At 42.6% G+C, this 23,415-nt stretch overlaps 1 protein-coding gene across 1 annotated transcript in view; it reads right to left on the minus strand.

Annotated features, from left to right (window-relative positions):
- Window positions 1-21,363, minus strand: part of CNGA3 (cyclic nucleotide gated channel subunit alpha 3) — a 38,620-nt gene extending 17,257 nt beyond the window's left edge. Inside the window, exons 1-3 of the mRNA XM_060187499.1 lie at window positions 21,233-21,363; window positions 2,904-3,017; window positions 541-720 (exon numbers count right to left, since the gene is read on the minus strand). Coding sequence (XP_060043482.1) covers window positions 541-720; window positions 2,904-3,017; window positions 21,233-21,333 — 395 coding nt within the window. The 5' untranslated portion in view covers window positions 21,334-21,363. The remainder of the gene's footprint in view (window positions 1-540; window positions 721-2,903; window positions 3,018-21,232) is intronic.
- Window positions 21,364-23,415: the final 2,052 nt, after the last annotated feature.

The raw sequence follows: 23,415 nt of genomic DNA on the forward strand, positions 1-23,415 counted from the left end.
TTACAGGTCCTCCTTCCAGAGAGTACATACCCTCTTCCCACCTGCCATCCCCTGGGGTTCTTAACCTCATCTAGAGAGTAACAGTTCCCTTGGAAACTTCTGATCAACTTTCCACCCTTCTTCCCAGAAGAATGCACGTGCTTCTACACATAAATCTGTAGGTACCATTTAGGTATTTTCTGTATTTTTAGCAAGATGTGTCACAATGCAGTCTAGGCTGATAGAGGGAGACTTGGTAAGCCAGACCCCCAAATGTAGCCCCAAGAACAGCATTCCATTGAGTGCTAGAAGGAGCTCTGCATTGGATGGGGTCAGTAGTCAAATAAGACATGAGACTCTGGTCAAAGAGTTTCCCCTCCTGCAGTACTTCTTGGACTCAGGCAGGCACTGTTAGAGCATGGAGTGTCCCCTGACACAGATGCCTTCTTAAGGAACAGCTCAAGAGCCTATGCTCCAGGACTACTATGTGGTGGATCCAAGTTGGACCAGGCAAGCAAACACCTGGGTGCAGGTACCCCTTCCTTCTTTATGTTTCCTTACCTTCTCCCTCTGTCTGGGGGCTCCTGACTGCCCACATTCGCTGGGGCACTTCTTTCTTGGCTAGACACCTCCTTGAGCTCAGCTCCATGGAAACGGTCCAGAAAAGAGTCAGGTCTCTGGTCCTCCTGGTGCAAGTGCCTGGCAGCCCATGCGCGTAAAGACATAATGAGGCGAGACACCCTGAAAGGACACAGGTGCAGGCAGGGGACCAAAAGCTTTTAATTTTTTTAAAATTAATTAATTATTATTATTTTTTTTTACCAGAGCACTGCTCAGATCTGGCTTATGGTGGTGCAGGACTGAATCTGGGACTTTGGAGCCTCAGACATGAGAGTCTCTTTGCATAACCATTATGCTATCTACCACTGCCTTTAGAAAGTCCTTTCTTGAGGAAGGGACAGGAGTAGAGATATAGTTATTGGGATCCCAAGGGTTTGATCTTGTACCTCTATTCTGCCAACACCTGTATCCCCTTTCCCCTCTACCACCTGCACCTGGACAGAGCTTTCTTGATAAAGGACACTGCCTTCATGAGGATGATGTCCACTACCACCTGGATACTGCCAAAGGCACAGGTATTCAAATGGGGTGTTAGCAAGATCAATTCCTGTTGTACAGTGTGCAGTTCCTTGTGCCATTTTGAAATGGAAAGGAAATTTAGAGCAATTTTAAGGGCACAAGCCTCAGATACAACTTAGTTTCTTTCCCTAGCCTTTATCTTGGTAATTGTTTTCATATAAATGTTCCTTTTCTTCTTAGTTTTTTTTTTTTCTTAGTTTTATGTGGTAGAGCCTTTGCACTGTGCCCTGACCACTCTCCTGGAACCAGACCTTACTAGTGAATGGGACATCCTTGTCCCTAGGGCATTTCTAAGTTGGGGTTTTCCATGGAAGCCCTTCTCTGAGTCCTACCTTCTTGCTTCTCAGTCTCTGCTAGATGGCCAGAGGAAGTGAAATATAACTGTTTTGTGGCCTCTGTACTCCCTGACTTGGCATCTACTATCCCCAGTTAAATCAGTTCTGGGACCAGGAGATACACACCCAGTTGAGCACACACTTTACACTAGCTGGGGGAATAAGTAGTGAAGTTGGTCTGCAGCTGTTTATTTTTTTCTCTGCCTATTACTCCCTCCTCTCTCAGTTTCTCTCTGTCATATCAGATAAAACAGAGAGAAAAAAGAAAAAAAGAAATCAATTCTGAGCAGCTGGAAACAAAGTTATGAATTGTCAAGGTCCTTGACCCTAATCACATTCCTGTGACCTTAGTCTAAGTGAATAAATGAGAGCGAAAAAACACCATGTGCACAGATGCTTCCAGCTGCTGGTGCCTGCCAAGCGCTGCTTCAGATACCTGCCCCACCCCCCACCCACCTCCAAGGAGGAGGTGGAACCAAGGTCATACTCCTTGTCAGCCTCAGCCAGTAGGCCCAGGGATGGGCCATGAAATACAGCAAACCAGTTCAGCTTCTGAACTAAGAGCCACTCCAAAGTGGAGCTGGGTGTTTTGACCCAAGATCATAATCCAAGGTCACTCTGAGCCTGCGCCTGCTGGCATGTGAACCAGAGAAAACTAGAAACACAAGGGACATGCTGAAAAAAAGGCACAAAGACTGAAACTCCACAAGAAACAGAGTGGAAAGGCAGTTACTCTTCGACTCTTCCTCAGGAGTCTGCTCACTCCCCTGTCCTGGGATGACCTGCAGCTTAGCTTGCAGCAGGACTTTAAATCCAAGTGAGTGTGAGGGTGGTCTTTCCTTTGCGAAAAGCTTCAAAATAGCTGATGTGGGCTAGGCATTGTCAGCAGCATTTCTAGATGAGATGTAGAAAGGTTAAATTATTTTTTCAAGGTGCCATAGGTATTGACAATGGAGAGCAGCTGCCATCAGATTAGGAAGAAGGCCCAGTCATCTTTGGGGGGCTTTTGCAAGGAAACATGGGCCTGCAGTGGCTACTAGGACATGCCACTATTGGCTTCTGCATGCCACTATAATGATGCACCCAGTGTCCTCCCCTGGTTGACTGATTAGTCTTTTTTTTTTTTTTTTCTGAATTCTTTTCTGAACCTTCCCTGGCTGGCTTAAAAAAGATTTTTTTCCCCTAAGTTCTTTCAGAATCAAACAAGTACCTCAACATTCATTACCTTCTTGTTAAAGCAGTTTCAATGAAAAGCAGTTCTTCTGAGACTCTCCAGAGCTCAGAAAACCTGCCCCGAAAGGAAACTACTCACTAAGAGATCTCAGCCTGCTATTACGCTGTCTCTTTCTTCTCCAAGTAGTTCCATCCACCCCCACACCCACATCTTTCTGAGATGAAGTTACTTCTTGCCTCAGTTTCCCCGGCTAAGGGCTGGGACTGGGTATTTACCTGGCAGGCCCTGGGCCGCTGTAGGAGCTTTGCCTGGATTTAGTCAGTCCTCTGGTCTCCATGGCGATCCCTTGCTGCAATTCTGAGGACATCTCTTCACATGGCGGATTGGTCCTAGGAAATCAAATATACAGCAAGTTAAATTGATTTCAAGCTCATCCACCTCCTGGACACACTCAGGAATGAGAAGGCCAGATGCCCTATTTAGTGAGGAGAGCTGTCACCACCACAAATCTTTTTTTAAAAATTGATTTAATAATGATCACAAGGCCATAGGATAATAGGGGTACAATTCCACACAATGCCCACCACCATAGTCCTGTATCCATTGGGAGCTTTCCTATTCTATATCCCTCTGGGAGCATGGGTCCAAGACCATTATGAAGTACAGAAGGTGGAATGTCTGGCTTCTGTAATTGCTTCTCCACTGAACATGGACATTGACAGGCTGATCCATACTCCCAGCCTGTTTCTAACTTTCCCTAGTGAGACAGGGCACTGGAGAGGTGGGGTTCCAGGACACACTGGTGTGGTTGTCTGCCCAGGGAAGTCAGTTTGCCATCATGGTAGCATCTGCAACTTGGTGACTGAAAAGACATTAAGATGCAAAGCAGGAAAAAAAATTGTTTAAGGGACTTGGGCGGTAGCGCAGCGGTTAAACGCAGGTGGCATTAAAGCTCAAGGACCGGCATAAGGATCCTGGTTCCAGCCCCCTGCTTCCCACCTGCAGGGGAGCCACTTCACAGGCGGTGAAGCAGGTCTGCAGGTGTCTATCTTTCTCTCCGCCTCTCTGTCTTCCCCATCTTTCTCCATTTCTCTCTGTCCTATCCAACAACGACATCAATAACAACAACAATAATAACTACAACAATAAAACAACAAGGGCAACAAGAGGGAATAATAAAAATGAAAAAAATTGTTTAATAGTCAGGAACCTAAAGGTAAGACTATAGTGGGGAGTCAGGTGGCAACACAGCGTGTTAAGCGCACGTGGCACAAAGCACAAGGACTAGAGTAAGGATCCCCGTTCGAGCCTCCAGCTCCCCACCTGCAGGAGAGTCACATCACAGGCAGTGAAGCAAGTCTGCAAGTGTCTATCTTTCTCTCCCCCTCTCTGTCTTCCCCTCATTTCTCCATTTCTCTCTGTCCTATCCAACAACGACAACAATAATAATAACTACAGAAACAATAATAAAAAAAGGGCAACAAAAAGGAAAAGAAATAAATAAAATTAAAAAAAGGTTTAAGACTATAATGGATGAAATTTTGTGTCTCCATTTTTGGAAAAAGCTAGCAGGTATATTTTAGGTGTATTCCAAGGGGCCCATAACTTTACTAATTTTTGCTTGAGGCCGACAGCTAACATGTAAGTCAGCTAAATGTATTGTCTGGGGAGATGGTGTCAGAGTTGAAAATGTGACTAGAAAGCTGGATCAGGGAAGAGAGTAGCTACTGAAACCACCACAGATCTTTAAACCAGTGACTTTCCTTTGAATCAATGTGCCAGAAGCCCCTAACGGATAAATGAGCTCTTAATGGATTAAATGAGCCCTTTCCTTTGTATCAAGTCAGTAGCTCACATCCACCTACTCCCATGGGTGAGGTGAAAGGGAGAAAGCCTTCAGCAAAGGTCCTCATCACAGCATGGTGTGGGTGTGGGGTCCCAGATGCCTGCCACCTCAAGCCAGAATAACTATTTCCATCCAATGATTCAATAAGGAGGATTTTGATTTAAACACATCTCTACATACTGAAGCCCTCTTTTTTTTTTTTTTTTTTGCCTCTGGGATTATTGCTGGGGCTTGATGCCTCCACTAAGAATCCACTGCTCCAGGAGGCTATTTTTTTTCTTCTCCCTTTTGTTTCCCTGGTAGTTTTATCATCGTTGTGGTTATTATTATTGTTACTATGTTGTTGTTGTTGGATAGGACAGAAAGAAATCAAGAGAGGAGGGGAAGACATAGAGGGGGAGAGAAAGATAGACACCTGCAGACCTATTTCACCACTTGCAGTGTGACCCCCCCTACAGTGAAGCCCTCTTAAAGGCCAGATCATTGGTGTTTGTCAGATTGCCTGGAATAAGACCAGCATGCTCAGGCATATTTTCCTTTTTTTTTTAAACAGACTGAAGGGTGATCAGCCTGATTAAAAGCTATCCAGGCATTGGTGTCTAGGGATTTGCATTTCACTCGAGGAGTCTTCAAAGAGCCCAGACAAGACAAATTAATTCTCTCACGTGACCTGTCCCAACCTCATCAGAAGGAGGCAAGGATTAATGTCAGGTAAAAACTCTCTCCTTAGTGAGTGTTTAGAAGTCAGAGCCTTGAATCCCAGCCACTAAACTGATGACTTCTTTTGGCAAAATCTCTGTCCCACCCCCACCCCACACCGCAGCAGGGAGCTGCCTATATCCCAGGACTGTTCTGTCATCTTCACTTGACTCTGACTGCCAGCAGTCATTTATCCATTTCAAGAACTCCTTTTTTCAGATGGAGTATCCAGAATCAGACAATGGCATCTTCCACATGACCACCTTCAATGATGGGACAGTTTGCACACTTATGACCCATCTCACTTCCTGCACCCTGCTATTCTTCATCAGGTTCAAGTCTCTTCCCTGCCCTGGTCATCTGTGAGCAGTTTCCCCTGTCCTTTCCTGGATGGGCAGGTGGCCTGAGACCAGCCCGTTCTTACTGACCCAAGTCAGAAGGTCTTTGTGGAAATGTTTGTACATTCATGTGCTTTAGCAGCACCATCACTAACTACTATCAGTTAAAACTTTAAGTTCACATTAAGGGTAAGGTCCTGTGGGGGCCAACAAAGGGGTCCGTTGTGTTGTTCCTGATGGAGATGAGCAGTGACAATGGAGAGAGGGATCTTTCGAGGTCTAGGCCCATCATGTCTGTTTGGGAATCTCAGGACTCCCTAACTAGGGCCCCAGATATACCCCTCTTATCCTGTGGTTTTGTCAGTGTTTCCTATTTAACAATAAAAATTAAAAAAAAAACTAGGGGGTTGGGCGGTGGTGCAGTGGGTTAAGCACATGTGGCACAAAGCGCAAGGGCCGGCGTAAGGATCCCGGTTCGAGCCCCCGGCTCCCCACCTGCAGGGGAGTCGCTTCACAGGCAGTGAAGCAGGTCTGCAGGTGTCTATCTTTCTCTCCCCCACTCTGTCTTCCCCTCCTCTCTCCATTTCTCTCTGTCCTATCCAACAACTAATAGAGTCAACAAGGGCAATAATAATAACCACAACGAGGCTACAACAACAAGGGCAACGAAAGGGGGGAAAAATGGCCTCCAGGAGCGGTGGATTCATGGTGCAGGCACCGAGCCCAGCAATAACCCTGGAGGAAAAAAAAAAACTAAATTCATAGTTCAGGCTGCTGCTAAGCTTGATGGTGCCATCATGTACATCTAGTATTGACTGAAGTTTAGTAATGGGCCTTCCAGTTTATCTGAGTTGCTTGCTGTTTGGAAGTCCCATAAACTACACATAGCTTACTGACAGCTTATCATATGTCAATCACATATATTTTTGGTTGTTTTTTATTAGAGATACAGAAAGACCACAGAGTACTACTAAGTTCCGATTTATAGTAGTATGGGGGATTGAATCTGGGACTTCAGAACCACAGGCATGAAAATATTTTTAAATAACTATTATGCTATTTCCTCTACCCTGAGCCACATATATTCAATATTTAACTTACCTAATAGCCCTATAGAAAAGGATACTAAGGTTCAGAGAAGTTAAGTAACTTCTCCAACAAGATCAGAATCAAGTGACACAGCTGAGATTTGAATGTCATTTCACTCTCTTATGAAGCCTCCTAAAGCTGCTGTCCTTTTTATGTGTGTATATGTGTGTGTATGTATACACATGCACAAATACACACTCACATCCACATCCATACATGGCACTGATTAAAGTCAAAGTAGAATAGCACACGACTGAGCACTGGGACTGGTGGTCTGGGGCCTGAGACTAGTTCTAATACCTTCCTCTGTACTGTGTGAGCATTTATAGATACTAGGACTCTGCCAGAGGCAGTGTTAAAAAGTATGATTCCCTGTATGGATTGACCTGCCAATGTCTATGTTTATCTGGGATACAATTACAGAAGCCTTCAACCTTCTGCACCCCATAATGATTCTGGGTTCATACTCTCAGAAGGATAAAGAATAGGGAAGCTATCAAAGGAGGGGATTGGATATGGAATACTAGGGGTGGGAACTATGTGGAAATGTACCCCTATTATCCTATAGTGTTGTCAATATTTCCATTTTATAAATAAAAATTAAAAAAAATAAAGAAAGTATGATTCCCTTACCCCATACCCTACCACAAAGGCGGAATGCACAGTCAGTCCAAGGCAGTTAGATCAGTTACAAGAGGAAGGGGTTACATGGGGGAGAGTTGAATTCATTTCCCTAGTCCCTGGATCTTAGTAGCTTGGCTGTAGTGGTGATGGGAGTTGGTGGGCCAGAAGTATGTTATGATATGTATCTGAAATAGTCGCAGAGATGGAGGAGTTTTCTCTCACCCCACAACCCCCAGCAGCTCCATGGGGATCTCTAGGCACCAAACAGTCAGCCTAGCATGCCTGCCTAGTCTGGTTTCTGTTAATTACACATGGGTACATCCTGAGATGAGATTTATTTGTATAAGCAACAAAGGAATCAATGCTTATGATATCAGAATTGGTGGGTAGGCAAGGAGAGCAGAACCTACCCCAGACTCCAAATGTTATTTGTTCCTGGCAGCTGAGGGCTACTGCATGGGGGCTAATTCTGTGATGCTCACTTGAAAAGGAAGGGGCAGAAAGGAGAGCCAGGAACTGGATTTGAATCTGCACCCAAGAATCTATTAGCTAATCTATGTGCCACTTACATTCTATGAGTTTATGTTTTTTGGTCTTCAAAAAAGGAAATAAAGGAAAGATTGTTGATTTCATACTGATTTAAGTATTATTCAAAGATTCAAGTTCAAAAAGGCATATTTAACCATGAAGAACTAGAAGAGTCTTATTCTCTAGTTGGGTCCAGCCAACAAGAAATGAGAGAATATTATATGATATAAGTTCAGGGGACTCAAGAGACCTTCCTTTCCTGATACATATTTCTGCTTGTGCCTTGAGGCTTGAAATCCCACTGAATTAGTGTCTTTCTTCTAGCTGTAGATCTATTACCTTTGTTAAATATGGGGGTGGGGAATATCTAAATAGCAAGAAACTGATTTTACCAAGCATATAGACAGGCACATGGAAAGAAAGGGTCCAAGGGTCATCTTGATTCCCTAGGGATACATAGGAACTGAAAGGGGGAAAGAATTTTAGACAATCAGTATAAAAAAGGGGTAGTCAACATAAGAGTGGGAACCTTCCAGCAAAACACAGGGCAGGAGGGGTGAGGGCTGGGGCAGGCAGAACTTTAGGCTCTGTTTTATCTGTAGCTGAGCTCTGTGAGATACAGGGTTAGGGTTAAGGCTTGACAAGCCTTTGACTATGTAGAATCAGCACATCAAGCCAACACAAGTCTGAAGCTGCCTTCCTACCTGCAGCTGAATTCTAGGTGGTGATGTGCCTATGCAGGAAAAAACTCCATGAAGCAAGAACAGGAACAACTAGTACCACATAATGAAGTGGCAGTTTTGAAAGACAAGGCAATTTTCTACTTGGAACACTCCACTTCTTAGTGTCTCTATAAAGAGGAATTAAAGTTCATGAGGTAATTTTCCCATCACTAGGAAGGCCAGAGATTCTCATCAGAACTTTGCACTCTATGTCATCCTCTGGTGACTTTGGGGACTCAAGAGTAAATGGAAATGATCGTTTAGGATAAAGTGGAGAATACAATGCCTGAATTTTCTTTTCATTCTCCCAAACTCTGAGGAATGTGAATGATCCACATTGATTGTCATTGGCCACAAGTGACCAGGGAACCAAAGTCATTGCATTTTTGTTTTCAGTCCTGGACTAGCAAGCTAAAATGGTTTTCTTTGGTGATAATTGCTTTGGGTTTCACTCAGGGAGCAACACCAAGAAGGCTTCTCATCTGTAGGACACAAATCTCAGCGCCCAAAAACTCACCTAAAATAGCTACACCAGGTGATTGATGTGGGATTTGGGATGCCCTAACTACTAGCTATAATTCTCTGCAGCGAACTCTGAAATTTTTCTTTGTTAGTTTCAAAAAATATGCCAGTCAGCTCTTAAACAATTGAATCAACTAAACTGATCTAAATAAAGCAAGAATTCAAGACATTTTTTATTTCTGGAATTTTCTCTTTCCCCCCTCCCTTTACCTTTTCTTATTTGCCACCAGGTTTTTGCTACAAAACTCTCTTCTCTTCTTTTATTCTCTTTTTATTTTCCTTTTCTTCCTTTAATTTTTTTTTGTCATCAGGGTTATTTCTGTATAATTCTCTGCTCTCAGCAGTATTTTTCCCCCCATTTTTAGATAGAAGCTGAGATGGCAGTGGTAGGCACAAAAAGGAGAGACACCATAACACCACTCCACTGCTCATGAAGATTCTTATGCAGGTGCTCCCATGTGGTGGTTAGAGGCTTGAATCTCACCCCTCTAGCGGAATAAGGTATGCCCTCTATTGGATGATCTATCTCTTGGTTTCTTATTTCTGGTATTTTCAAGGTGGAAACTTAATTTCTCTGTTGTATGCTTTACATTGGGTAGTTCTCCCCCGCCAAGAGAATTGGATCAGTCCAGTTAGTTTCACGGGCCTGCTTGGCCCCGCCCCGAAGGAACCCCGCCAGAGTTCCAGAGTTCCAGAGTTAGAGAGTTTCAGAGTTCCGGAGTTGGAGAGTTGAAGAGTGGCAGAGTTAGAGAGAGTGCTTGCACCGCCGCAAAGAGACAGCAGAGTTCTGTTTGGTGATTAGTTTGTCTTAGTTTATGAATCGTTGTTCCTGAATAAAGAAATACAGCTTCCCTGCCCAGCCGTTGTCTCCGCGTCTCTGTTACCCGCCCGTGAAGCCAGCCCGGCCAGCTGGAGCCTCCGAATTTTAACAACATTTCTCCCACCCTTTAAATGTAACATTTTCATCCTTTCTTATGTCTCTTCATTAAGACAATTATTCCAGTAGTTAAAAAGGATAACAAAACTTGGATCTCCATTTGGTGAATAGTTGAGAGCAAGAATGTTTCAGGGAATATGGACATAGAAGTTTCTCACTGCTGAGAACACTCAGCAAAGGGCCACATCAACATGCAGCTTCCTAGCACAGCCTTTGGTTCTCAGTGAAGGGACAAAGTGATGACTACCTAGGGACTCATATTTGAAATTATTTTTCCCTAAAATTTCTATAACAGTTGGGGTATGAGTAGGAATGTTCCAAGCTGCCCCAATTTCAGAACCCATCTTCCTCAGGTGAAACATAGAGTATGCTGTCCAGCCTCCCTTTGGAGGATGGAACATTCTCTACCGTTGTTGATCCATGTTGAGGGAAAGGTCCTATGGGGGCCCACAAAGGGGACTATTTTGTTGTTTCTGATAGAGATGACCAGTAACAATAGAGAGAGGGATCTCTTTGAGATCTAGGCCCATCATGTCTGTCTGGGAATCTCAGGATTCCCTGAATAGGGCCCCAGGTGATGGAGTGGCCTGATAGTGACTAAAGAGTCATCATTGAAGTATGCCAGTCTCTTGCCCTTATTCAGCTTTTGTAGTCCTTACTTTGATAAGGTTAACTTCGGAGTGAGTGAGGGAAGTATAATAGGAAGTAGGTGAGGAGGGTATCTAAGTCTAAGTAGACACTATTTCATTATGATCTTTATGGTGTCTTTTTAGGTCTTTCTACTTGCTGCATATACTGACTCACTGCAGACTATTGTGCACTTTTGCTTTCAGGTATATATTTTGCCCTAGTTTACTGATGCATGTGAACATATGCCCTGTCTCATGGGACCTGGTCTATATCTAGGTTTTGGGACTTTGTTATGAAGTGAACCACCTGAAATGGAATTAGAGAATCCTATGAAAGCCTCACCTGAGTAATGAGGCTGAAGGGCTGACATTCCACTCCTGATGTCTCTGGACACAGTCTGAAGTGAAGCATGCTGAGGTGGTACTTGTTGCGTTGATCAGGTTGGGATCAACAGGTGCAATATCATTTGGTATGAATTGAGAGAGGCATGCAGGAAAGTGAGCCCCACCCTAGAGGTTCCAGGACTGGGGGAAATATAGGCTCTATAGAGGAAGTTCATGACCACAGAATGTGAGCTCAGATCTATAGGGATGCAGAGGTCACAAAGTCTCCTAAGGTGAATATGGGTCACAGATCAAATTGATGGGGTTTACAGTTAACAATATTTATACACCTTTCCCATATTTGGGAGCTACTCTCTTCTCTGATCCAGATTTCTGGTCCTTTTTCCAGCCATGACATCATCTCCCTATACAATAACTTGGATCTACCTGCATATCAGATGTCAGGCTCAGGAAAAAAAAAAAAGAAAAAAAAACTTGTATAGTCATGGGCTCTTTGGAATATAACTAAAATAGGACTACTAACTACAAATGGAGACCCCCCCCACACACATACTCTTCATATGAACTATTCCAGCCTTTAGGTTCATGATTAGTCAACAATTTGTTTGGCTCTATATGTTAACTCTTTTTTTCAGCCTCCAGGTTCTAGATGCTAACATGATGCCAACCGGACTTCCCTGGGCAGGTGACCACTTCAATGTGTCCTGGAGCTCTGATTCCCCAGAACCCCACGAGAGAACGAGAGAGACAGGCTGGGAGTATGGATCGAACTGCCAATGCCCATGTTCAGTGGGGAAGCAATTACAGAAGCCTGACCTTCCACCTTCTACACCCATAATGACCCTGGACCCATACTCCCAGAGGGATAAAGATAGGAAAGCTATCTGGGAAGTAGAGGGGATACAGAGCTCTGGTGGTAGGAATTATATGGAGTTGTACCCCTCTTATCCTATGGTTTTTGTCAGTGCTTCCTTTTTATAAATAAGAATTTAAAAAAATAGTTGGTATATAAATGCAAAGATCTATGGTCCTTTCAAACACAACACCCCCATAGTGATTTGAAGCTTAAAATTTTAACATATGGAGAGAGCAGCGCCGGGCCGTCGGCGGGCGAGGCGGGCGAGGCAGGCGAGTCCGGGGCCACCGTGCCGTTGCTGTGCTCGCTGCGCAGGGACGACAGCGACGTGCGCAGGGGCGAGCGCACCACCACGGCCATCCCGTAGGGCACGCTCTGCCGTGGCGCATGCCGTTGGTGAACTGGCCTTGAATCACACTAGGCGACCCCAAGCAGAGGAGGAACTGGAGGCATTTGGAGACATTTGTGAGCATCTCACAGGAGTAGGGTCGGGGAGCTACCCTTAAGGTAGGATTCGATTCTACTTCCGGAGGCGGAGCTACGAGCAGCAGATCGCTTTCTCTCCTCTCCTCTCCTCTCCTCTCCTGGATCAACTAGGAATACCAAAGGAGACCACCTGGACCGAAACAAGACAGGACTAGAATGACCACAGAAACCCAGTAAATCACCCGTGAGTACAAACACGCGTGGCTGGTGACAGAGAGGAGAGAGGGGCCTAAGGAGAGATTAAGTGACTGCTAACAGTTCGACAGTTTGTCAGTGGAGACACCACTTCCAGTCTGCTCCACCAACAAGGGGACAGCTGAAGGGAGGAAAGGACTCCCCAGAGACTCACCAAATACAACTCTGAGTCTCCATTGCTACTACCCTCAGAATCTGAAGCAGCAACAGGGAGGGACACCAGGGCACAGAGATCTAACCGGGAAACTCAGGAGAAGACCTATACCTCGGTGGCATAGCTGAAGGGCTGTGAAAGTCTCTTTGCATAACCACTGGATTATCTCTGCCACACCCTGCTTTATCTCTTGGTCAGGAGTCATTGATTAAGCCAAGAAGCCTATTGATAGTTTAAAAGCCCTCAGGCTACCATAGCCTACAGGGGAAAAAAAAAAAAAGGCTTTTACACCACTGAACTCCAACTCAGGGATTGAAAAAACTGTTAACTTATATAAAATGGTTAAAACAACAAGAAAAAATAATGGAGACTCCAACCAGGACAAGAGTCCAGCTAAAAGTCCTCCAGAGGGCGAAGCACAAAACAACGAGTTCAACATCCAAACATTAGCTAAGGAAATAATAACAGGAGTGAGTAAAGAATTTGAAAAAATTGTAATCAGAACTGCAGGAACAACAAATGAGAATATGGAAGAAAATTCTAATAATCTCATGGTTATTAGAGAGCTGAAAGCTGAAATTGCTGAGCTAAGAAGGCAACTAGCTGAACAAGCTAAAACAGTATCAGAGCAGGGCAACAAAATAGATGAACTCCAGAAAGCAGTAGAGGGCAGAGAGAATAGAATCAATGAGGCTGAAGACAGAATTAGCAAGATTGAGGATGAATTAGAGACAACTAAAAAAGAAGTAAGAGATCTCAAAAAGAGATTAAGAGATGCTGAAAACAACAACAGAGTCCTATGGGATGACTTCAAAAGAAACAATATACGCATTATTGGCTTACCAGAGGAAGAAAGACAAGGGGAGGAAGAAAGCGTTCTCCAGGCCATAATAGCTGAAAATTTCTCTAGTCTAGACAACACCAAAGACATAAAGATTCAAGAAGCCCAGAGGGTCCCAAACAGAATTAACACAGACCTAAAGACACCAAGGCATGTCATACTTAGATTGGAAAGGAATAAGGATAAAGAAAGGATCCTGAAGGCTGCAAGAGAAAAACAAAGAGTCACCTACAAAGGAAAACCCATAAGATTAGCAGCAGACTTCTCCATACAAACACTACAGGCCAGAAGAGAATGGCAAGATATCTATCGAGTGCTCAATGAGAAAGGCTTTCAGCCAAGAATACTATATCCTGCTAGATTGACATTCAGACTAGATGGAAGCATCAAAACCTTCTCAGACAAGCAACAGTTGAAGGAAGCAACCATCACCAAGCCTGCCTTGAAAGAAGTTCTGAAAGGTTTCCTATAAACAACCAGACCACCACAAATAGAACATATATCAAAACACTCTAAAACTCTACAAGAATGGCGTTAAAATATCTTCAATCTTTGATATCAATAAATGTGAATGGCCTGAATTCACCTATTAAAAGACACAGAGTAGGAAGATGGATCAGAAAACACAACCCTTCAATATGTTGTCTGCAGGAAACTCACCTAAAGCAACAAGACAAACACAGACTTAAAGTGAAAGGATGGAAAACTATCATTCAAGCCAATGGCCCACAAAAAAGGGCAGGAACAGCTATTCTCATATCTGACATGATAGACTTTAAAATAGATAAGATTAAAAAAGATAGGAATGGACACTACTTAATGCTCAGAGGATCAGTCAATCAAGAGGACTTAACAATTATTAATATCTATGCACCCAATGAGAAGCCATCTAAATACATCAAACTTCTACTGAAAGAGCTACAGCAATATATTAACAGTAACACAATCATAGTAGGGGACTTCAACACCCCACTCTCTCAACTTGACAGATCATCCAGGAAGAAAATCAGTAAAGACATAAGGGAGCTAAATGAAGAGATAGATAAACTAGAACTATTGGACATTTTCAGAGTCATTCATCCCAAGAAACTGGAATACACATTTTACTCAAATCCACATGGATCATTCTCAAGGATAGACCATATGTTAGGCCACAAAGACAGCATCAGCCTATTCAAGAGCACTGAAATCATCCCAAGCATCTTCTCAGACCACAGCGGAATTAAACTAACACTTAACAATCAACAAAAGATTAGTAACAGTACCAAAATGTGGAAGCTCAACAGTACACTTCTTAACAACTTCTGGGTCAAAGAGGAAATCAAGGAAGAAAACAAAATGTTTCGAGAGTTCAATGAAAATGAAGACACAAGCTATCAAAATATTTGGGACACAGCTAAAGCAGTCCTAAGAGGGAAGTTCATAGCTATACAAGCACACATTAGGAAACAAGAAAAGGCACAAATAAACAGCCTGACTGCACATCTTAAAGACCTAGAAGAAGAACAACAAAGGAACCCTAAAGCAACCAGAAGGACAGAAATTACTAAAGTTAGGGCAGAAATAAATAACATTGAGAATAGGAAAACCATACAAAAGATCAATGAAAGTAAATGTTGGTTCTTCGAAAGAGTAAACAAAATCGACAAACCTTTAGCCAGACTCACAAAACAAAAAAGGGAGAAGACCCAAATAAATCGGATAGTAAATGAAAGAGGAGATATCACAACAGACACTGCAGAAATTCAACATATCATGCGAGGCTTCTATGAACAACTATATGCCACCAAGTTAGAGAACCTGGAAGAAATGAATGATTTCCTAGATACCTACCAACTTCCAAAACTAAGTAAAGAGGAAGTGGATAACATGAACAGGCCCATCACAGCTAATGAAATTGAAACAGTTATCAAAAATCTTCCCAAAAATAAAAGTCCTGGACCAGATGGTTTTACAAATGAATTCTACAAAACTTTCAAAGAAGAACTAATACCTCTACTTTTAAAAGTCTTCCAGAAGATTGAAGACACTGGAATACTCCCTGCCAGCTTCTATGAAGCCAACATCACCCTGATACCAAAAGCAGACAGGGACACAACCAAAAAAGAAAACTACAGACCAATATCTCTGATGAACATAGATGCGAAAATATTGAACAAAATTCTAGCCAACCGGATACAGCAGTATATCAAAAAAATTGTTCATCATGACCAAGTGGGGTTTATCCCAGGCATGCAAGGTTGGTTTAATATACGTAAATCAATCAATGTGATCCACCACATCAACAAAAGCAAGACCAAAAACCACATGGTCATATCAATAGATGCAGAGAAAGCCTTTGACAAAATACAACATCCCTTTATGATCAAAACACTACAAAAAATGGGAATAGATGGAAAATTCCTGAAGATAGTGGAGTCTATATATAGCAAACCTACAGCCAACATCATACTCAATGGTGAAAAACTGGAAGCATTTCCCCCTCAGATCAGGTACTAGACAGGGCTGCCCACTATCACCATTACTATTCAACATAGTGTTGGAAGTTCTTGCCATAGCAATCAGGCAGGAGCAAGGAATTAAAGGAATACAGATTGGAAGAGAAGAAGTCAAACTCTCCTTATTTGCAGATGACATGATAGTATACATGGAAAAACCTAAGGAATCTAGCAAGAAGCTTTTGGAAATCATCAGGCAATACAGTAATGTGTCAGGCTATAAAATTAACATTCAAAAGTCAGTGGCATTCCTCTATGCTAACACTAAGTTAGAAGAAATTGAAATCCAGAAATCAGTTCCTTTTTCTATAGCAACAAAAACAATAAAATATCTAGGAATAAACCTAACCAAAGAAGTGAAAGACTTGTATACTGAAAATTATGAGTCACTACTCAAAGAAATTGAAAAAGACACAAAGAAGTGGAAAGATATTCCATGCTCATGGGTTGGAAGAATTAACATCATCAAAATGAATATATTACCCAGAGCCATCTACAAATTTAATGCTATCCCCATCAAGATCCCAAGCACATTTTTTAGGAGAATAGAACAAATGCTACAAATGTTTATCTGGAACCAGAAAAGACCTAGAATTGCCAAAACAATCTTGAGAAAAAAGAACAGAACCGGAGGCATCACACTGCCAGATCTCAAACTATATTATAGGGCCATTGTCATCAAAACTGCTTGGTACTGGAACATGAACAGACACACTGACCAGTGGAATAGAATTGAGAGCCCAGAAATGAGGCCCCACACCTATGGACATCTAATCTTTGACAAAGGGGCCCAGAATATTATGTGGGGGAAGCAGAGTCTCTTCAACAAATGGTGTTGGAAACAATGGGTTGAAACATGCAGAAGAATGAAGCTGAATCACTGTATTTCACCAAATACAAAAGTAAATTCCAAGTGGATTAAGGACTTGGATGTTAGACCAAAAACTATCAGATACTTAGAGGAAAATATTGGAAGAACTTTTTTCCGCATAAATTTTAAAGACATTTTCAATGAAACGAATCCAATTACAAGGAAGACTAAGGCAAGTATAAACCTATGGGACTACATCAAATTAAAAAGCTTCTTCACAGCACAAGAAACCACTACCCAAATCAAGAGACCCCTCACAGAATGGGAGAAGATCTTTACATGCCATACATCAGATAAGAGTTTAATAACCAACATATATAAAGAGCTTACCAGACTCAACAACAAGACAACAAATAACCCCATCCAAAAATGGGGGGAGGAATTGGACAGAATATTCACCACAGAAGAGATCCAAAAGGCCGAGAAACACATGAAAAAATGCTCCAAGTCTCTGATTGTCAGAGAAATGCAAATCAAGACAACAATGAGATATCACTTCACTCCTGTGAGAATGTCACACATCAGAAAAGGTAACAGCAGCAAATGCTGGAGAGGGTGTGGGGTCAAAGGAACCCTCCTGCACTGCTGGTGGGAATGTCAATTGGTCCAACCTCTGTGGAGAACAGTCTGGAGAACTCTCAGAAGGCTAGAAATGGACCTACCCTATGACCCTGCAATTCCCCTCCTGGGGATATATCCTAAGGAACCCAACACATCTATCCAAAAAGATCTGTGTACACATATGTTCTTGGCAGCACAATTTGTAATAGCCAAAACCTGGAAACAACCCAGGTGTCCAACAACAGATGAGTGGCTGAGCAAGTTGTGGTATATATACACAATGGAATACTACTCAGCTGTAAAAAATGGTGACTTCACCGTTTTCAGCCGATCTTGGATGGACCTTGAAAAAATCATGTTGAGTGAAATAAGTCAGAAACAGAAGGATGAATATGGGATGATCTCACTCTCAGGCCGAAGTTGAAAAACAAGATTAGAAAAGAAAACACAAGTCGAACCTGAAATGGAATTGGAGTATTACACCAAAGTAAAAGACTCTGGGGTGGGTGGGTGGGTGGGGAGAATACAGGTCCATGAAAAATGATGAATGAAATAGTGGGGTGGTATTGCTAAATGGGAATCTGGGGAATGTTATGCATGTAAAAAAAAAAAAGAAGTAGAAACGCAAAGCAGAAATTGACTGAGTTTGGAGTATGGCACCAAAGTAAGAAAGCAGAAGTATACTAGAGTTTGCAGTGAATACCTCCCTAATACTTCCTCTCCACTTTTCCAAGCTTTGGGTCCATGATTGCTCAACAATTTGTTTGGCTTTGTATGTTAACTCTCTTTTCAGTCACCAGATTCCAGGTGTCATCAGGATGCTGGCCAGACTTCCCTGGATTGAAGACACCACCAATGTGTCCTGGAGCTCAGCTTCCCCAGAGACCCATCCTACTAGGGAAAGAGAGAGGCAGACTGGGAGTATGGACCGACCAGTCAACGCCCATGTTCAGCGAGGAAGCAATTACAGAAGCCAGACCTTCTACCTTCTGCAACCCTCAATGACCCTGGGTCCATGCTCCCAGAGGGATAGAGAATGGGAAAGCTATCGGGGGAGGGGGTGGGATATGAAGATTGGGCGGTGGGAATTGTGTGGAGTTGTACCCCTCCTACCCTATGGTTTTGTTAATTAATCCTTTCTTTAATAAAAAAAAATTAAAAAAAAAATTTTAACATATGGTAGGTTCTTCATTCAACATCTTTTTGTTATTATATTGAGAATAGTAAACCAATTCCCTAATGGGGTCACTATCTGTGTAGGTATCCCCATGTCTGTGGACTCGTTTCCTCGTGCATCCCAAAGATGTGCACATGAGGGTTGTTGGTGTGTCTGTGTCACCCCAGTTAGAGTAGATGTGCATGTGGGTATGAGCACTCTGTGGTGCTCTGAGCTTGTGCTCTGAGATGCCAAGAGAAGCTCTCGCCACCCTTGACCTTGAGCTTGAGTAAAATGGAGCCCTGCTTCCTCAGAGCCTTGCCCCACTAGGAAATGAGAGAGACAGGCTGGGAGTATGGATCGACCTGCCATGTTCAGCGGGGAAGCAATTACAGAAGCCAGACCTTCCACCTTGTGGGCTTGTGTACCCCATAATGACCCTGGCTCCATACTCTCAGAGGGATAAAGAATAGGAAAGCTATCAGGAGAGGATATGGAGTTCTGGTGGTGGGAATTGTGTGGAGTTGTACCCCTCTTATCCTATGGTTTTTGTCAGTGTTTCCTTTTTTTTTTTTTTTTTTCCTCCTCCAGGGTTATTGCTGGGCTCGGTGCCTGCACCATGAATCCACCGCTCCTGGAGGCCATTTTTTTTCCCCCTTTTGTTGCCCTTGTTGTAGCTTCGTTGTGGTTATTATTATTGCCCTTGTTGACGCAATTCGTTGTTGGATAGGACAGAGAGAAATGGAGAGAGGAGGGGAAGACAGAGAAGGGGAGAGAAAGATAGACACCTGCAGACCTGCTTCATCGCCTGTGAAGCGACTCCCCTGCAGGTTTGGAGCCGGGGGCTCGAACCGGGATCCTTATGCCGGTTCCTGTGCTTTGTGCCACATGCGCTCAACCCACTGCGCCACCGCCCGACCCCCCAGTGTTTTCTTTTTATAAATAAAAATTAAAATATAAAGATAATAAAAATGTGTTATTTATCATTTATAACTTAGTTTGATGGAGAACTGGACCAAGAATCTAGGAGAAAAGTGTACCTGAGAGAGGAAGTGATGTGTAAGTGAATGAGAAAAAATGATGAATGAGGTGCATTGTCAGGGATATGAAGACTGGGATGTGGGGGCAGTTATTATACTTTTTGACCATCAGATATTAGGCACTTATCATAAGAATCAGAAGTTTTCAATGTTATGTACATAGGACAGAAAATAACATACATTTTGGAAATACAGCTTTTCATGGATTAATTTAATCTCACTGAGAACTTTAAAAACATTAAGAAAGTTAAGTCCATTTGCAACAAATAGGCACTCTCCCATTATCTGTGATCAGTTACATCAGAAACTTGAAAAAGAATGTGGCTCCATTCAGCTCTGAAGAGACCTGGAGAGGTTATATGGGCTTTTCCAGGTCTTCAGTTTAAGAACAGGGTTAGAAGCAGAATTCAAAGCTCCAAAGCAGAATTCAAAGCTCCACAGCTGCTAGTATAGGTTGTCACTGTGGGTCTGAGGCCATTCCTGGCAAGACATATCCCAGTCCCTCCAGATCTCTGAGCACAGCATGAATCCTGACCTTTTACAGGAAGAGAGGGTGTTTAACTGATACTGCCTAGTTCCAGGACCATGACAGGCATATGGACAGAGATGTTCACATATCTGAAGTACATGTAGAGAGGTCTGGCAGTTTGGGGAACTTTGTGTAGTAATTTTTTTCTTTTTTTTACTAGTGATTTATTTAATTATATAACAACATGGGTACAATTCTACACCATTCTCACCACCAAAGTTCTATGACCCCATTCCCTCCACTGGAAAATGCAGTGGTTCTCCCAAGACCACAGATACGGGTTGGCTATTATTTCTATAACTCCCTATCTATTTATGTATGGTTTTGCCCATTTTTTCTGTGGTTCTTATGCAGTAGAATTTAATCTTTTGCATTTAAATTTTTTTCTTTTAAAATCATTTATTTATATATTCATTTATTTAATAGAGACAGAGGAGAAATTGAGGAGGGGGATAGAGAGGAAGAAAGAGAGATACTTGTAGCATTGCTTCACTGCTTGTGAAGCTTTCCCCCTCCTGTAGGTGGCAACTTGAACCCAGAAGCTTGAACCCAGGTCCTTATGCATGGTAATGTGTGCGCTCAACTGGGTGTGCCACCACCTGGCCTGAATCTTCATTTTCTTACCTTCAAGAACTTTAAAAAAATTTTTTTAAGTTTTTTTTTTTATTTATTCCCTTTTGTTGTCCTTGTTTTATTGCTGTAGTTTTTGTTGTTGTTATTGAGTAGGACAGAAAGAAATGGAGAGAGGAGGGGAAGACAGAAGGGCAGAGAAAGACAGACACCTGCAGACCTGCTTCACCTCTTATGAAGCGACTCCCCTGCAGGTGGGGAGCCAGGGGTTCAATCCAGGGGTTCAATCCAGGATGCACTTTTCACCACCTGCACTTAACCACCCGACTCCCAAGAACTTTCTGAGTCTTATTTTTCCACATGTCCAAAACGAGAGTAAGAACTACCTTCACATAGATTGTGAAGATTAAAAGTGGTGAGAAATTAAATTAGGAGGAGTGTTGTGACAAGCCAAGCTCCTGATCTCCAAACTGCAGTTGGCCAACACCCAGCATTCTTTCCCCCATGGTCTAGATTAGCCAGGAAACAAGATCTTTCAGGCATAACATGAGAAGCCCATGTTACTTACCTGCTGAGGCCATTTTCAAGGTGATCAAGATCTCTATCCTTGGTTCTCACAGAGAGGTGGGCTACAGAGGAGTGAGAGTACTGAGTACTAATCTTGGCCATCTTCTTGCTTATCACATTCAGTACCAAGGTGGTTGCTAAAATGTGAACACACAAAACAGATATGTCATTGGGAGCAGGGAGTAACTGCAAACACAGCTCCATGGCATGTGGAGGGCTCCTCTCGTGTGTGTGTTTGTGTGTGTGTGTTCTCCAGGATTATTGCTGCTGGGGCTTGGTGCCAGCACTACAAGCTCACTGCTCCTAGTGGCCATCCCCCAAACCATTTTCTTGGATAGGACAGACAGAAATTGAAGGAGGAGGGGAAAGAGAAAGAGATACCTGCAGAGCTGCTTCACTGCTTGTCAAGTGTCCCTCCTGCAGGTGGGGAGCTGGGGGCTGGAGCCTAGGTTCTTACAATTACCAAATCCATCTCTACAAGAGTTCCTGTAGGTTGACAGTTGTTCTAGTTTTTTTTTTTTCCTCCCCAAGAACACTTCCTTGAGGGGGGATTTTGGTAGTCATTAATGACCATTGCCTTATTATCAAAGACATGCAAATAAAAACAATGACATACCACTTCACACCCATGAGAATGTCATACATTAGAAATGAGAGAAACACCAAGTGCTGGCAAGGTTGTGGGGAAGAGACTCTTCTATACATCTGGTGGGAACATAAATTCGGCCAGTCCCTGTGGAAGACAGTCTGGAGATTCCTCAGAACATTAGAGATATACTTATTCTATGATGTGACAATCCCTTTTCTGGGGATCTATCCAAAGAACACAAAAACACTGATTCAAGTAGATTGATGCATACCTATGTTTATAGCAGTACTACTTGTAACAGCCAAACATGGAAGCCCAGCTGTCCAACAATAGATGAGTAGTGAAGAAAGTTCTGGAACACATACACAATGAAATACTCAACTTTAAGAAATGATAAAATTCTCCTCTTTGCCTTATTGAGGATGGAACTTGTGGTGGGAATGGTGTGCCCATACTTCTTCAGATAAGAAATTGTGCCCATGGAGCCAGGTGATGGTGTACCTGGTAGAGTTCACATATTATCATACATGAGGACCTAGGTTTAAAGTGGTGAGAGTTTCATGAGTGGTGGAGCAGTACTGTGGATATCTCTCTTTCTGTATTTTTCACTATTTTCATCAGAACTTTAAAAAAATATATGGCTGTCAGGAGTGTCATTGTGTAGGTACTGAGACCCAGTGATACCCCTGCTGGCAGGAAGAAGAAAGAATAAAAAGATAAGCTGTGTCTATGTGACAACTGTCTTGTAAATCATTATTTCTACAATAAAACAATTTTAAAAATGGTAATTCATAGAAGGTTGAAAACAAGTTTAAATCATATGTTGGCAAAGGATGTGTACCCAGAATATATAAAAACACTTACAATTTACAAAATTACAAAATAAGACCTGGGAGTTGGGTGGTGGCACAGAGGGTTAAGTGCATGGACCAGCATAAGGATCCCAGTTCAAGCCCCCCACTCCCCATCTGCAGGGGAGTCGCTTCACAGGCGGTGAAGCAGGTTTGCGGTGAAGCAGGTTTGCGGGTGTCTGTCTTTCTCTTTCCCTCTCTGTCTTCCCCTCCTCTCTCCATTTCTCTCTGTCCTATCCAACAATGATAACATCAATAACAACAACAATAACAACTACAAGGGCAACAAAATAAAATAAATAAATAAATACTAAAAAAAAATAAAACCTTAGATAAAGGATTTGAATGGTGTTTCTCTAAGAAAAACTAACCAGTGGTCATTAGCATATGAAAAGGTTGTTAATCTGCTTAGTCATGGGAAATGCAAGTCAAAATCATGATGAGATTTCATTTCATACCATCCACAATAGCAAAAAAGATGGTAAGAACAAATGCTGTTGAGGATGTGGAGAAACAGAAATCTTCATATATTACTGGTAGCATTGAAATTAATGCAATAATTTTTTTAAATAGTTGGATAGTTCCTCAAAACGCAAAAGAGATTTACCATATGACATAGCAATTCTACCTATGAGAAATGAAAACAGAATTGGGAGTGATATACCAGCAGCAGAACACCAGACTTTGGTGTCCTAGATTTGATTCCCAGCACGACATATCCAAGAGCTGAGTCTGGTCTCCCTC

Source organism: Erinaceus europaeus, chromosome 3 (genome assembly GCF_950295315.1).
Source record: "Erinaceus europaeus chromosome 3, mEriEur2.1, whole genome shotgun sequence".
NCBI classification, from domain to species: Eukaryota; Metazoa; Chordata; class Mammalia; order Eulipotyphla; family Erinaceidae; genus Erinaceus; species Erinaceus europaeus.